We start from the raw sequence: 16,040 nt of genomic DNA, 5'->3' as shown, positions 1-16,040 counted from the left end.
CTCTCTCTCTCTCTCTCTCTCTCTCTCTCTCTCTCTCTCTCTCTCTCTCTCTGTCTTGAAGCAAAGGGTCTTTAAGCCCTTCCCTGATCATCTGCGAACGAAAACTGCAGGTAATCTCCGGGTTCGCGAGATTCAACGTTCTCAGGGTTTACTTGCGCGAATGAAACGCATCCTATCTACCTGGCGGATTATACCCGCAGGATGGAAACAACTGCCGAAAATAACCCTCAGTCACCATAATCATCCAACTGTTTTCGTGAACAGAGCGTTTTCCTCATAACTATTCGTATATCCGCTTACGTACTTCTCAAGACGAAAATTTTGTCGAATTGAGTCGAGATACTACTTTTCTTTTTTGTATATTGAAACAAATTAACTGATGTGCCTAAGTAATTAGTAAGTTTTCGCCGCGTAAAATAAGTCATAAAACCACGATTGCTAGTACGAGAGATTTTGTCGGAGAAAATATAGTTTCGTATATAAATCCAAATAAATCCTTTATCCAAGAATATGTCGATAAATTTGAGAGGTAATAGAAGCCTATTCGATGGGGCCTATTCAACGAATTTTTTATACTTACCCATAGAATACAGTTCAGCTGGCAGATGTACCTGCTAGCAGTCGATTACGCGGCTTTTATAATCGAGACGTCTCAATTTCACGACTTTGGCCCTAAGAAAAAACTAACCTCGCACGGTCTCCCTTTTGATGCCTTCACCTTGTAGCAACCGCACATCTCCCGTGGAATCACTGCCTATTTCTTGTACCCTTGGACCAATCCGGAAGCCCCCCTATAAGATACTTCCGAAATCACGGAAGAACCAAAGTAATCGGGGAATCAGTTTCACCGGTATTCTGGCGAAGATCGCGATTTCAGAAAGTCTTTAGAGACTCGTAAATTACACGAAGAAAAATAATTTTGCTCTTTTAGCAAAATCATTGTTGCTACTGTTATTCGTAGTGACATAAAAAAAATTTAGTTGACGTAAATAATTACAAATTATTCATTATCAGAGCAGAAGTAGTTTCGTTGCCAGGATAGAAAAAAATTTGTTGAGTATATTTATCCTAAGAATCACGTTAATTTGCTATTGATGCAAAATAATATATCCTTAACAAATTTATTTGTTATCGAAGCAAAACTGCAACTGCTTATATAAATCTATCGTGGTTCTTATAGCAAAATAATTTGTAGATTCAGCAAATTATATCCAGCAAATAGTGATTAGTACTCTTAGCAAATCCTTTTACTGTCCATATAATAACGACAAGATTTTACTAGACCAGCAGAAAATTTGCTGGGTCAACAAATTATTTTTCTACGTATAGATAAGTAAAGCGGAGTTTAAAATTGAATTCGAAGTGATCGTGCAATCGTATGTTATTCTTCGCGATTTCGTTTAATTAAAAACAGATTTTGCTTTGGATAGTTGAAAAACAGAAAATGTTTACGAATTTTTTCCAAAAAGCGTATAAAGATATGAGGTTTTGACCATACTATGTATCATTATTTTAAGTATAAAAAATTATTTTCGATTTAAAAAAGGATTTGATATTTTGTTGTTCAGATTTTTTATGCGATATCGCGAGTTATACAAAACTATAATGTTGTCCATTAGAGGCTTCCAACGATATCGCGCTCATCACAAAAACCTAGACGGAACATCAATTAACTTTAAATAAAAAAATTTTTTTTACTTAAAACAATGATAAATAGTATATTAAAATTCTATATCTTTGTTTGAAAAAAATTCGTAAAAATCTACTTTTCGACTATCTAAATCAGAGCCTCGCCTTAATACCCCTTTTTTAATTGGAATAATTCTTACGAAACAAGCTGATCTCTGGCTAGCAATAATTGAAGATGATAATCCGAATTAGTAATTATGAATTGACCGAGTCAATCGTTTCTAACCGATAGCTGGTGATTTTATAACGCTTGTAATCGAGAGCCAAGCATTGCGCAGAGTTTTCGCGTTTGTTTAGCTCGGGAAGTTATATTGCGGGGCTCCTCTTATCGAGAGCAGATGCGAATTTCGCTCGAGGCCCGGCGGCGATTCGTTCTTCAATAAGTAACACATGACCGAGTGCGAGCGTTTTGATCGCTTTCGCTCGCCTCGCCTCAGCTCGGCTCGACGGCGTTTAGAAAAAATCGGTCCCGTTCATCATATAGTCGACCCCGATAAGCAGTCAAAGTTATTAACTACTTTATGGATCGCACGATATTCCGCGCTTCTCGCGTTAAGCCTTGGGGAGAATCATGAAAATATTTCGATAACATCGATACGTCCGCATTCGATCGGGTCATTCTGTGCCCTCTCCACTACTCAGTTAATTCCAGTAACACGCATTACGTACTTTGGATTTCTCAAGAAAAAAGATCGCACTATTATTATACGCCGTCAATAGCGGAACGGCTTCGTCATTAATTGCGAAATCGCTGAATCTACAATGTCGATTTCCACGTGACTCTGCGAATATTAATTTTAGCTCGCATCACTTTGTTATCTTCAAACTAAGACATTATTTTCTTCTACGTTTCATCTCTGCGTCTTTTTCGCATTTCACAAATCCGTGGAAATTTATTAGTACACAAAGAGATTATCAAATATCAATTTATATTTTCTTTTTTATAATCGATTAAACAGGAGTTGAAATCTTTTTATCATGTAACCGCGATAAAAAGGAACACCATCTATGTGATAAAAAATTATCTGATATCCGACGGATTAAATTGGAACTTGTTTTCTTTTTTATTTTGCAGGAAAGATGAAGGTAAAGGAAGAGAAGGACGCCTCCTCCATGGCACCCGGAAGTCCACCCACGCCTCCTCATACCCCGCAAAGTCCGCAACGCGCGATCCCACCCCTCGGCAACCTGTCACAGTCCTGTCAAACGTCAAACGCGAATTCGCCGAATCTACAACAGCAGCAGCAACAGCAACCCCAACATCATCAACAGCAACAGCAGAAACAACATCAATCTCAAGAGCAACAACATTCCCTGCACGCCATGGCCAATTCGTCCCTGAATCAAATACTGGTGCAGAATCCAGCGCTGGCGCAACTGCTGCAGCAGAATCCCGCGATCCTGTCGCAGAATCCGCAGTTGGCGCAGCTGCTGCAACAGAATCTACAGGTTCAGATGGGCAGCGTGCTCTTTCAGAACGTGAGGCGGGAGGAACCCGAGGAATCCAGAGTGAGTCTCTTTTAGAACAAATATTCCGATTGTAAATAAAATTACGGCTCTTTCTCTTTCACACACACTCGAGCGTACTCCTCGGTTCGAAGTCCATCAATACTCTCAAGGACTCTTCTTGAACTCCACAGTGACGTTACGGCGAAGTAACCGCGGTACACTATGGGATTAATTCGTGGCGCCGCGATCACGGAGGTCTCTGATGATTGCGCGATTTGTAAAAATTGAAGTAGCGTTGAACGACCGGTAGGTATTGCGTGAAAAGAGAAACGATCGCGAGCTGTCCGAAAACAATACGGCGGTGAGTCATCTCTCATCGTATTCCGACAACTCTTGACCATCGCTAGATCGTAAAGTTACCAGCCCGGGAGCTGCGTGTGTGTGCTTAATTGTGCTAGAATAATTCAGAGGTTCTCAGAATCGTACGCGACGAACAATCGGTTATGATACGTCGTAATAAAAGTCGATACAGACCTCGCGGCTTAGACATCATTCCCGAGTCGAATGCCTTCGAGCCTTTATTAATCAAGCCTTTCATTTCCGGATTCCCGTTATTATCTGAAGCTTCTCGACTTCGGGAGAGCCGACAGTATAATACAGCAATTGAAATGGAATTTTGGAACTTCGTGGTACACTAAGAAGAAAAATCCTTGAAAATTTATTATTTGCGTGATGTAAAGTTTATTTCTCTGCGAAACACAAAGTTCATCTCTGCGAATAGACTCCTGTCCACAAATAAATTCTCAGGTATTTTCTTCTCAGCGTATGAGAAAATCTGTTCGTTCAGCAGGGTCGACTCGAGCAGATTCGACGACGATATGTAGGAGTCGGCGCGCGATCTCGTTATCATAATGCCGTTATCAACGACGCGCTTTCGCGACGAGCGCGCCCGGGCACGTACGTGTACGCCGTGGCGCGCCAAAGCGGAGACACGAGACCGCGCGGACGACGATCCGACTATGGGATCGCTGCCGTGGAATCCCATACGGGGAGAATTGAAATTATTCCCCCGATTTTTGTCGTGTCGTTTACATTATTTTCGCCTTTGAATATTAATGGGCATATGCTCTCCGGCGTTATGGCACAAGAAGTAACAACGGCGTATAATACTCGAGAGTCTTAACGTTATTCTATTGTTTGCAAATCAGCTCTATTGTTTTCTCATATATGCCCCTATACTCTCTCGCGTATGCCCTCCTCTCGTTCCCCTCCTCGCGCTACCCCCGCTCTCTCCCCCTCCTCATCCTCCTCCACCACCTCCTCCTCCTCCTCCTCCTCCTCCTTCATCGGCGTGCCCTCCCCTTTCCTTTGCCCCTCGTCGTTCTTTCTCTTATCGTTACCCCTCTCTTCTTCTCTCTGTCGCTCTTCTTCGATTCTCTTCTTCCTCCTCGTCTCTTCTCGGCACTCTTCGCCCTACCCCGCTGTCCCATTCCGACCTTTTTCTCTTTCTTCGTCCTCCGTGCTTCTCCCCCTGTACCCCCCCCTCTCTTTCCCCCCTTCCCCCGTGCATACGTCCGCATTATGTACATCGCGGTGCACATTATTTTCCATTCGTTTCCTCGCGCGTTCGCGTTTTCTCCTCGTGCGCATTTCCTCGCGACCCGACGCAAGGAAAGGGCGCCAATTCGAAGTGCTTCGCGCGCTCGTCGATCTCCCTTCGCGGATTTTTCTTCGGACGACCCTACGCGCGCCGATTGTTCGCCGGTATTGCTATGCGCGATACGCCGCGGCAGTCCGCAATATTAGGCACGCGGTACGTCGGCGGTAATAAATGAACGGGGAATATAAGTGGTCGATTGGAGATTGCAGAACTCCGACGGAACGCGATGGTCACGTACGTGAGGCGAGTTCTATTAGATTCGACGGAATTAATCGATTGTTCCGGGCAAACGCTTCGGAATCGCTCCTTCTCAGCCGCGGGATGAAATTCATATAGTTCGGGACGCTCGGGGGGAATGCGTTCTGATGCAACAATGCGTCACAGCGCGTTTACGTAGTCGTGCGTTATTCAGATTATGCCAGTCGCTCGCAGGTATACTAAATAAAAGTTCGAGGCTTCCGATGAATTCACGGTTCCCGAAAGTTTTAATGAACTCCGAGTCCCTTTAAGTTTCCTTGAAGCGGCTCGTCGATTGAATTCGACGAGCGCGACGGTGTCGAAAGAGTAATTTTTCGACGGCTCTGAGGAGGAGGCAGGAGAGGAACGACGGCGCGATGTAGCAATCGCTTCGTGAATTCAACGACGTCGCGGCACGGATCTCAGCTAAGGCTTCGGAAATCGTACAGTATTCGAATAATTTGCACCGCGATGGGGCTTCCGGCAAGTGTCGTTTCTTCGCGAGCGCGCGGCCGACACTTCTTTCTCGGGACAGTGTCCGACTCTTTTTAGGTCTCCCGATTTTAATTTCGGCATCTCTCTTCGACGAGCGGCAGATCATCCCGTGGACACTCGCACGACACGCCGACAAGAGACGGTTGTACGGAATTGATTTACTCATTTTGAAATTAAGACTCTCGTTCAAATGTAGAAATCGAGGTAATAGGTCCGGCCGTGGGGTGATTTCATTACTTGGTAGCGGCGGGGTTAACATAGGGGTATTACGCGACCATTACGAGCGGGCCCCGCGGGCCGTAGCGCGCGATTAGTCGGCGGAACTGCTAAGTCCTTCGGATCCGCGCGATAGGTTTACGGAAACATCTCGCGTCTGCCGCGTGGGCGACGGGGCTCCCCTTTCGCTTCTCCTCCCGCATGTACGGCCCTGAGCGCGCCAGTGCATTGTACATCGTAATGTATTTCTTTTAGGTACCGCCGACAATAGCGAGCCTGGCGGCGATGAAGGTGGAGGCAGCTGACCCGAAGGTTTCCGGTGAGTTACTATTTCCTCCCGCTGACGGAATTATCGGGATCGTAATTAGATTCGAATCGAGACTACCGCGTTCGATGACCCTGCCCGAGCGCGAACAACAGGCGGCAAAGAATGAACGGGCGTAGTGGAAAAAGCTGCGGCTACAGCGGGCGCGAGAGCCACCCAGTACTTCGCGATCTGGTCAGACCGGGCGATTTGTTTGATCGGTCGCTTTGACCGTTTGAGCAAACCTATCATTAGAACGGAGACATTGTTGTCGATCGTACACGGCGACGCTTGACCTTTAACGACGGTCGGGATAGAAATAATCGGTATGCGTCCACGCGCGTTCGCCAAAAGTCGCGCCCGTGCGCGCGCGTATTCTCGCTGCGGAAGCGGCCGGATGCGGACCGATATCGGGCTGACGAATTTTCTCTATGAACGAAAAATCGTCGCCAATTGTCGAAATCGAAAAGTGCTGTCACGACTTTAGGGAATTTCTATTTTTATTTCTCGCAACACAAAAATTAATGAGGAAGGTTCCGTTTAGAGTGGGAAAAAACTTAAGTTCGGCCAAGGATTTCTGTTTTTCTTTTTTGCAAGACAGGAATTAATAAGAAGATTTCTGTTTAACGTGGGAAATACTAGAAAAATTTAGGTTCTATTTTTATTTTTTGCAATACAAAGATTAGTAAATACAGTTTTGTTTAAGATTAACGTGGGTAAAAAAATGGGGAATAATTATTGGAAAAATTTAGATTTGATAAGATGAGCGCAGAAAAGTCTATGGCAGACACTTTTGATGCATGCATTTACACTGTCAAACGTCGAAATTCAGCAATTAACATTTTACACTCAACTCTTATGAGTCAAGTTACTCACGTTGGTGCTATTTTCACTTTTTACAACACAGAAATTGATAAGTTTCGTTTAGGATGGGAAGAGTGGTAAATAATTATTAGAAAAATTTGACAAAGTGAATGTAGAAAAATATATGACAGACTAAGGCACTCTTGATGCATGCATTTGCACTGTCAAACATCAAAATTTAACAACTGACATATTACGATCGGCTCTTATCGGTTATTCACATTGGTGCTCTTTTTATCTTCGCACAAAAGATAAGAATAGAATTCTACCAGCGGCGGTCCCGCTTACTCTTGTCTGCTGTTAATGATGATGCGGAGATAAGCTCCGCAGTTTCGCAGCTATGTTTTTTTCCCGTGAATCAATTTCCTTTTCTGCCGCGAAGCGGTGGATTTTCCAACGAGGATTAATAATCGGCGCCCGCGGAGCAGACCGGAGGAATCGCATCCCGCGTGCGATTGCCCGCAGTAGGCCCGCATCTTTGAGTAATTATCGCGCATTCCCGGGTGCCACGTGACAAATCTAAAGCTATACGTAAAGCCGGCGAGAGCGCGCCGTCGGCTCTCCCTATGGCCTTTATTTGTCCCGATCCTCGATCCTCGCGAACCCGTGAATCGTGGGCAACCTGACGAATCGCGGCCGTCCGCTGCTTTCAGTGTTTTGTGCCCGGGGGCAGTTCCCCCTTTATTGGAATATCCGCCCACAGCATTATGGGAATTATCAAGGAAATGGGATGAGTGCCAACAGCTCCCACGAGGGGGCACGAGGGGGGTTGCTTCGGCCGCGTTGACAAAAGAAACTCGTCGATTCCTTCGTTCCTCCCAACACCGCCCGGTATTTGCTGAACATGCGTGGGCGAATTTATTCGCGCAATGTAAAGATTTGCATAATGAAAAGATACATTTTCGGATGAGCTTTCTCTTCCTTTTTAATCAGCGTGAGAGTAAAAACGTGTCACGAAGGAGGATCAATCTGGTAATCAAATCGTCACTTTGCAAAAATCGGGAATCGGTGGTTGAAAGAAATTATGATTCGCTGCTTGCGGTAATGGACTGGAATTTTGTATCACGCGAAGAAACGTTAATATGTGTGTTTTTCCGGTAGATAGCCATTCTTGAGATCAATCGTTTCTCTTTCTCATTGACACGCGAACCGTCCATTCTCTGCGAGATTGCGTCGACGACTCGCGACGACGACCTCGCGATCGGCAATTCGCCGCGCGACGAGTGTCGCGTCGGAACCGTGCAAAGATTCCGCGACGGAAATCACGGCGTTCAGGACGAAGAGGGACACGTGAGGGGGACACACGTAGCGTAGAGAAAGAGAGAGTGGGCGGCCTCCGTTGGATTTTCTCGTCCAGTGACATATTCCCACAATTTCGGATCGGCCAATCGACGCCGACCGGACGATATTAAACGCGTGGTGGGATCTGCAGCGAAATGGAATAAAATAAAATGTACGTTGTACGTCGTTCGTGCGCGCGCGGCTAAGCGGGACACATCGAAAGGAGACAGAGAAAAAGAGACAGAGACAGGCAGAGGGAGGGAGACACGAACGGGGGAGAGGGGAGAGTGAAGCGAGCCAACGGGAGAAAGAGAGCGCGCGGGTGTGCGAGAGGAGGATAGAGCTGTAGATGTATGAGTACGCGGAAAGAGAAAGAGAAAGAAAACGCCGAGAGAAAGAGACACGGGCTCTCGACGAGAGGGAGAGAGCGGGAGAGAGAGAGAAAGAGAGATGCTAGCAATCAAAGCTGATTAAGCCCACAACTGGGGAATCTGTGGGGCCAGTGTCTCACGCCAATCTCGCCCAATCAGCCGGTTGGCCGGGGAGATTTAAAAAATAGAATGCCTACTGTCAATTGTCCCATAATTTAAATAAATCGAATAAATGGACAAAGTGGCCAATTAGAGTAGTTGCTGGTTGCTGCTTTAACGCATTATTCTCTCTTTCTCGCAGTGTCTTCGACTCTCCTCTCTCGTCCGCCCCCTTCGGCGCCCCCTCCCCCGTATGCCCCATCCTTCTTCTCCACCTCCTTCATCACCTTCTCCTCCTCCTCCACCGTGTCGAAGATGCGCTTCTATTTCCCCCCTTTGTACCCTCCCGATATGTCGTCGTCGTCGTCTTTTTAATTCTTCGCGTTTGACACGCGGCGGCCACCTTGCGTCTAGGTGCCTTCATTACATCGTGGAGAAGATGAGCGTCAACGGCGATACGCGTAGTACATGCAACGTGCGAGATTGGTAACGCGAACATTAGGCCGTTAAGCTGCTCTCTCGCGGTCGACTCGGACAGACTTTTCAAAATTACCGTCACTCCGTCATCGCGAGACCGCTATCTCGAATGGTGGGCCCTGATAGATATCGCTAATTCCATTCTTCCCTTCGCGATTGATATCGTAGACCGCGCTGCGTTCGCGCTCCAGTCTCGTCATGGGCATAAATTCTCCAGAAGTGGTGCCGATAAGTCATTTCGTAAATCAGTCCGCGATAAATCTCTTCCGGATTTCGCGAGCGGTTGGATTGCTCGGAATTTTGATATCACTTTGTCATTTCGTTCGGAATATTTTCAAGTGGTCGATAGCGCCGCCGTAAATGCGATAAGGGGAAGATGCGTAGTCGGGGAGGAGAGGAAGAGCCGTTGCGCCGATCGATCACGCCACGGTCTCCGAATTCTACTCCGCGGACCGGACTTTACTAATTACAATAATTTACGGCCCCGACAATTATCGCCGTCGTACATGCGCCACGCACATATGTACGCCGACGCCGCCGTCGCCGCCGTCTGCACCTGTTCGACATACGTTTACGAGGAAGCTTAACGGCCCCGTTGATATCTGCGGCCATCAATTTCGTGCAAATACAATTTAATTAAGCCGCGCTATCGCGCCGCGGCCGGCCAGTAATGTCGGCATCGTCGAATCCTAACGACCGCATCTGTCAATTCGCCAAGGGAAATGCTTAATTAGTCGGCGCGCATAATCTTGCGGGTAAGAGTGCGCTAATAGCGCAAAAAACCGCTCACCTCGATATTTTCACCGGTTCCAATTATCGGCTTCTCGTTACACGCTGCGCGCGCGCGCGCGCGCGACCATACCTGAACAATCGGATCGCGCGTACAGGATAATTCGTTTTCTTCGTTTCATTCCCCGAGAGAATACAGGAGAACGCGGAGGGAACGAGAATAATCGTCAGAAATACATTTTTATCTTCGCGATAGGGCGGGACGCGGGGGTACTGTGATTTAAACGGCTCCCTTAACGCGTCTAATTGCACGAAACGGATTCATTATCGTGGAGTCGCGGCTCTCTGGAAGGCGGACAGTGTAGGTGCCTGCGTAAGATGCGCACATGTATCTACCTACCTACCTACCTATCTACCTACCTACCTACCTACCTACCTACACGGACTGCAAGTCTGGCCAGGCAGCCGAGAGCAGGCAAATAACAAATAAAGCATAAACGGGAGCTACGATAAATAACTGGTGCACTGCTCTCTCTGCATATAGTGCCGGCTGTGAGCCCTCCGGGGGCCAGCCTCGCTTTCTTTCCCCCTGCACCCCGGCTGGGCCCCTCATTCCGTCCGCGGAACGACCCACCGCCCCCACCTATATTACCTGCCGCAGGATCCACATACGTGCAACGATTCAAGCTACGAAGGGAGTTCAAGTCTCGGCGACCTCCACTTTCCGTTCGTAGCGCGACGGCATAGCGATCGGGGCTCGCGAGAAGTTGAGGAATCTCTCTTTCTCTCACTCTCTCTTCTCGAGCGCACCTAGACTTTTCGGGAAACGACCTGAGCGATTGCGCAAGCCGTATGTATCGAGCCGTTATCGTAGGAAGCGTACATTAATATGTATAGAGCGGCGCTGAATCATTCGCAGCCGTGTGTGATTGTGTATTGGGAATTATTAAATTGGGGAGTGACGTAAAACTCTTGCGAAATGAGTTCCCCGGGAAGAATGGTTGCCCTGAAGCTTCGAGAGCTGGAAGGTCGAAGGAGAGCCTTCATCGATTGTCGAAATTTGCGCTTTTCACTCGCTTGGCAGCGAGGAGTAACGGAACGCGTGTTCGTGATGTCCGCATGCGTGTATAAATTCGACAAACCAACTGTAATCTATCACATTTTTTCTCGCGGCGCGGTAAACGGTCGGCGCGTGACCCAGCCGATGTTTACGCTAATCTTCGCTCGTGTTGAAGCCCGCGGATTGGATTTCATTATCCGGAATTGAACGACGAGATCGCGCGGCCGCCTTCGTTTCTCTCGTGCATGGGCGAGCGTTAGCCTTGAAGAAATGCCATTAAAAAGCGATACGCGCGGTGAAAGGGAGCGAGGGAGAGAGGAAAACGAATTTCACGGTTCGTTCGGGACTTTTTAAACGGATTTGCACGCGCGCTCCGCTCCGAAGGGGTTGGAATTTGCGAATTAACCGTTGGATAAATATTTGACAGATGAATTACAGCACGTGTGTATATGTATATACATACACACACACACACACATACACACACTCGTATCATCGTACTCGCTCCTTTTTTCCCGAGGTGTCTCCCACTTTATCGAATTACTCCACACGTTCGTGCCTGACCTTTTCGTCTTCGCGGTGTCAACGGCGGGCGCTCATTGTTCGCGCCGGCGAGGACCTTCCGATACGGCGCGATGAAGGTGCGCGCGACGACAATTTCTGCCGTCGCGTACTCGCGGTAACGATCACGCGGTTCACCCGGGCTCTCGCCGCGAGACAATGGCCAATTCCGTCGCAGCCGGAGACGCAAACAATGCTCGCCGTAATTCGTGGTCCACTCGCGTTCTCAGGCATTCTCGCGACGCGCCCGTCATCGTCGTCCTCTTCGTGAATCGTCCGGGCTGGCCGGTAAAAAGCTGCGTCTCCCTCAACAAGGGGACAGACGGCGGATACGAACAATTTTATTATTTATATTTGAAATTTATTATCGCTCGAGAAAGAGAGAGAAAGAGATTGCCGACGGAGGCCGGCAATCGGTGAGCCTTTGCCGTCCCCCCGAGGTTTTCTCGCGTCGTCCCATCTCGCCGACCTAATTTATCGTTCCTCAACTTTTTATTAATTTCCTCCCTCCTGCGGAATCGCGAGCGTCGCATTAAAAGGATGTCTCGGCGGCCACCGAAATGCATCGGTACACAGACGGAATGTCGTCCCTCATTTTTCGCTCTACCACCAACCGACCATCCCGTCAAGGAACCCCCCTTCGCCCCCTTCGGGCCCTCGGACAGCCGTGATTCCACCTTTCTTCGTCCGCTGCGCGCCGTTTACGTGCTCCCGATGCTATCGGAACAGAAGGTGGCAGAAGAACGGCATTTTTCCGCAAACAGCCGGGTTTTACGCGCACGGCGTTCCCGCAAGGAAAAGGGCGCGGAATGTCCGTATCGAAATATTCTGCAGCAGAGCGGGGTCGAGAGAACCGAGCTGCTATCATCGCCGGAGCGATTATTGCAGTTGAAACGGAACACTTGTTCGAGCAAGCGGAAGAGCTATGCGCGAACGTTAACGTAATACCGTTAACGTGGCGCGTTGCGAGAATGGTTTCCGCTAATGAGATTTACGCCGATATGGCGCGCGAAATACATTCCGCGCTCCCGATTTCAACCTCAAGGAAAGTATTAATATCTGCACCGGCCTTTTTGCCGATCCCGGAATTCCGGCGACGTATCTCCCCTCTGCCCCCGCCTCAGGCCCCCGTTCTCCAACTCGTGGCCGTTTCCCCGCTCGGGATTCGACGGATCTTGCGAAGTCTCGCGCGGGAAAAAAGGGCCTGGGCTAATTAATAGAGCGGGTTCCAGACCCTGGAGGGGCCGGGGCGCGGACTTAGGACCCTTGCGAAAAATAAAATACAGAGTAAATTAACGGAACGGGCAGTGAGGGAGGAGGGGAGACGGTGGTGAGGAGAGCAGCGGGCTGCCGCGGGCTAATTAATAGAGAGAGCGGAGACTCGTAGTGGCGGAGGCCTCCGCGGCAGGATTCTCGAATCTCCGCTCGTTTGCGCTCCTTTTTTGCGCGCGCCGAGGATGATCCCGGTGGAATCACGTGGGGGGAAGGTCCCCGCGCTCATCATCTCGCGTAACGTGTCATTTACCTCATTATGAGGAAATAGGCCGAAATGCGTATGCAAATCCTTAATCCCGCTGTTGTCGCGCCCCGCAATTTCGATCGGCACACCGTTAATTAGCGGACGGCCGGCCTTAATTGACGCGATTCGGTACTTTATGTGCCGCGCGTCTCAACGCGCCCGCCGATCAAAGGGGCGAGGGTAACTAGCAGATGAGAGTGGCCCAACCGACGATAAAAATGGCCGCTTCGAAAAGGGAATTGCGAAACGGACGCGAATGTCGAATGACGTTGGCCGCGCGATTGGCCCCGATCGGTTCGTATCGGGAAACAGCTATTGGCAATCGCATGCCGTCCTCGAAACTCAGGAATCCATCGTTGCTCGTTCGAACTCGTGCGCGTTCTCTCCCGAACGGTCTCCACCCACCCCTCTGTCGTCCTCGTCGCTTCACGTCCTCGTTTTTTCTTGGCCGTCGTTTCGCGATTTTTCGGTCGCCAAGAGACGTACGCCTATATTCTCATATCGGCTATATCGGATTATCCGCACGAAATTAGAATCGAACGGAACGGCGTAATCCAATTCCACGGCGCGCCATATAAAGCTTATCTAGCGCCAACTTTGAGCGCGCGCGCAGCAGTAACTCGGAACAATCAGAATTTTAACGTAACGCGAGAAGCGGACTCTCCTCGCGACCTATCGATCGCCGATAGCGAGGTGAGATTTATGAAACCGCGTGGAAGCCGTATCGAATCGATAATGGCTCCGACTCTAATAATTCACGGCTTACAGCCACAAATTTCGAACACTCGGCGGAACGCTTCTCTTCCTCTCCCTCTCTTTCTTTTTCTCCATCTCCCTCTCTCTCTCTCTCTCTCTCTCTCTCTCTCTTTCTTCATATATACATACAACGTTACTCCAGTTAAACGTCGTCGAACGGTCCGCGAAGCCCTTCACCGTTTGCCGCAAAATGAAGACATCGCCGACGGATGACTCTTAATCATCGCCGACGAGTTCGAAAGTAGACTCGCGCCGAGAAAATTACACGGTATGTCCCTCGGCTCCGATCGTTGATCAATCACTCGTCCGAGAACGAGACGGCAGCTCGTCAGCACCCTCTCGGAGCACACTCTCTCGCGGCGAGACGGACACGGGGCTTTTTCTACTGCGCGTCGTCTTCCTCGACCATCTCCGACTGTGCAAATCACCGCGTGAAACCGGTGCAATTTCGATGAGTTCAATAGTCGTGGATGGCACGCGTGACGCGGGGGCGACATGGGGATGAGCCAATTGTCGCGCCTCTAACGTGGCGAATAAATGCGTCGCTTTACGCGGGATAGAATTGGAACTCAGTGAGATTGCACCAATCCTCCGTTTCGTTTCTTCAATTCTTTTTTAACCCTTTCAAGTACAGGACTTTCGAAATTCGGATTCTCATAACGTATTCATATCATGTCCAGAATGACAACCCAAGAAATCTCAAGAGATTTTCCTTTTAAAAATAATTTTTTATCCTATTTCGTATTATTTTTTTATTTTTCCTATTATTAAAGCCGGTAGAGTGAATCGCTATGCACAGGCTGAGCAAGGATTTGTTTCGTCGCGAGATCGCTATGTCTGAAGCTATGATTTCGTTCTGATAGGTGATATCGCGGTGAAACCACTGTGCTCCAAAGGGTTAATCGTGACATTATGTCAGGCGTTCCTGTGCGATTTCTCTTTGTAGTTTCCTACCCCTCTCTTTCCGTTCTCCTCGAAATAATCCGCGGCTCCCGTCCGCGAATTAGATCGGGACTTCAGACGACTCTCGCCGGGCTCTTTTGGATGATCTCCGCGCGCGGTCTTCCGCCGCTCGCGTCTTTCCCGCGCGTGCACGAAAAAAGGGTCTCCCGAAATATACGGAATATCCGCGGGCGCATCGTCGGCCGGCATCCGGTTGACTATTTCGAGAATATAATCACGAAACGAAGCGCTCGCCGCTGCAGGGCAGAGGGGACCCGTGTGGAGAACGCGAAAGAAGAGAGGAGACGAAAAAGAGATCGAAAGGAACGCGCCTCTTCAGGATGGTGGTGGTAGTAAAGGGCGGGGGGAGAGGAGGACGAGGAGAGAGACGACTCTTCTCTTCGCAAGAACGTTTCGCGTTTCCACCGTTCTGCGTTCTGTCGCGTTATTGCGTCTCCGTTCCTCGTCGCCGCGTGCTTCACTCGTCGTCGTCGGAGTCCTCGCTCGTAATGGGCCGTACAAGTTCGTTATACACGGCGGAACATTATAGCGTACGTGTACGCGATTAATTCTTCTCCCATTTTCAACGTCCGATTACAAAGTGAGAGATGCGCCGAAGGATTCACGAGCCGCGATTTATTCCTGTGCGCCGCGATGAGATGTCGATCGTGTCGACTTTTCTTTCCTACTCCCTCTCTTCCCTCTGATATTTTTTCTTACGCCTTGTCGCACGAAAAACACTGCTCGTCGTGTTCAATCCAAAATATATAGCGTAATGAATCATAACGTGGAATCATTTTGTCAGGCATCGGAAACGATCGTCGCGCAAACATTGAAAAAAGAAACGAGAGAGAGAGAGACTACAGGTCGCCGCGCTTTCCTTGCGGCGCGTTGCTCTACCATCATTTTGCGAATTACGATCTCGCGATCGGCTGCTCGCTCGCTTTTCCCCGAGAACGGGGAAAACCGCAGACTCCCGGTCCGCCGCTCGTCGTTAATAAATAGACCTTTTCTCCTCCCTCGTGTCTCGGCTCTCGCCGCGCTCTTCGCCGTAACCCGCTCTCGGAGGAGCTCGTTGCCTCTTCGGCGTTTTAGTAATTCGAGTTAGCTCTTCGACTCTCTTCCTTCTCCGTCGCCCCCCTTCGCGCCCCTCCGACTCCACCGGTCGTCCGTCTGTTATTTCGCGCTTGACGCGAAAAGCAAGAAAAAGGAGAAGCGACGTCCGTGCGAGCACCGGCGGTGGAAACGACCGGGAGGAAGAGAAAGAAAGAGAGAGAAAGAGAGAGAGAGAACAGCGTCGGAGGAGAGACAGAGAGAAAGGGAGCGAAAGA

At 49.0% G+C, this 16,040-nt stretch overlaps 1 protein-coding gene across 5 annotated transcripts in view; it reads left to right on the top strand.

Annotated features, from left to right (window-relative positions):
• LOC116843857 (zinc finger protein castor homolog 1-like) overlaps window positions 1-16,040 on the top strand; it is a 193,656-nt gene that overhangs the window by 153,192 nt on the left and 24,424 nt on the right. For all 5 annotated transcript variants that reach the window (XM_032814693.1, XM_032814695.1, XM_032814696.1 and 2 more), the window contains 2 exons: window positions 2,765-3,198; window positions 6,002-6,065. In XM_032814693.1, the coding sequence (XP_032670584.1) occupies window positions 2,765-3,198; window positions 6,002-6,065 (498 nt within the window). The remainder of the gene's footprint in view (window positions 1-2,764; window positions 3,199-6,001; window positions 6,066-16,040) is intronic.

This window comes from Odontomachus brunneus, unplaced genomic scaffold (assembly GCF_010583005.1).
Source record: "Odontomachus brunneus isolate Ranch 3 - 2012 unplaced genomic scaffold, Obru_v1 Obru_scaffold_036, whole genome shotgun sequence".
In the NCBI taxonomy this organism is placed as follows: Eukaryota; Metazoa; Arthropoda; class Insecta; order Hymenoptera; family Formicidae; genus Odontomachus; species Odontomachus brunneus.
Note: the sequence above shows the minus strand (reverse complement) of the source record. Positions and strands in the feature narration are given on the sequence as shown.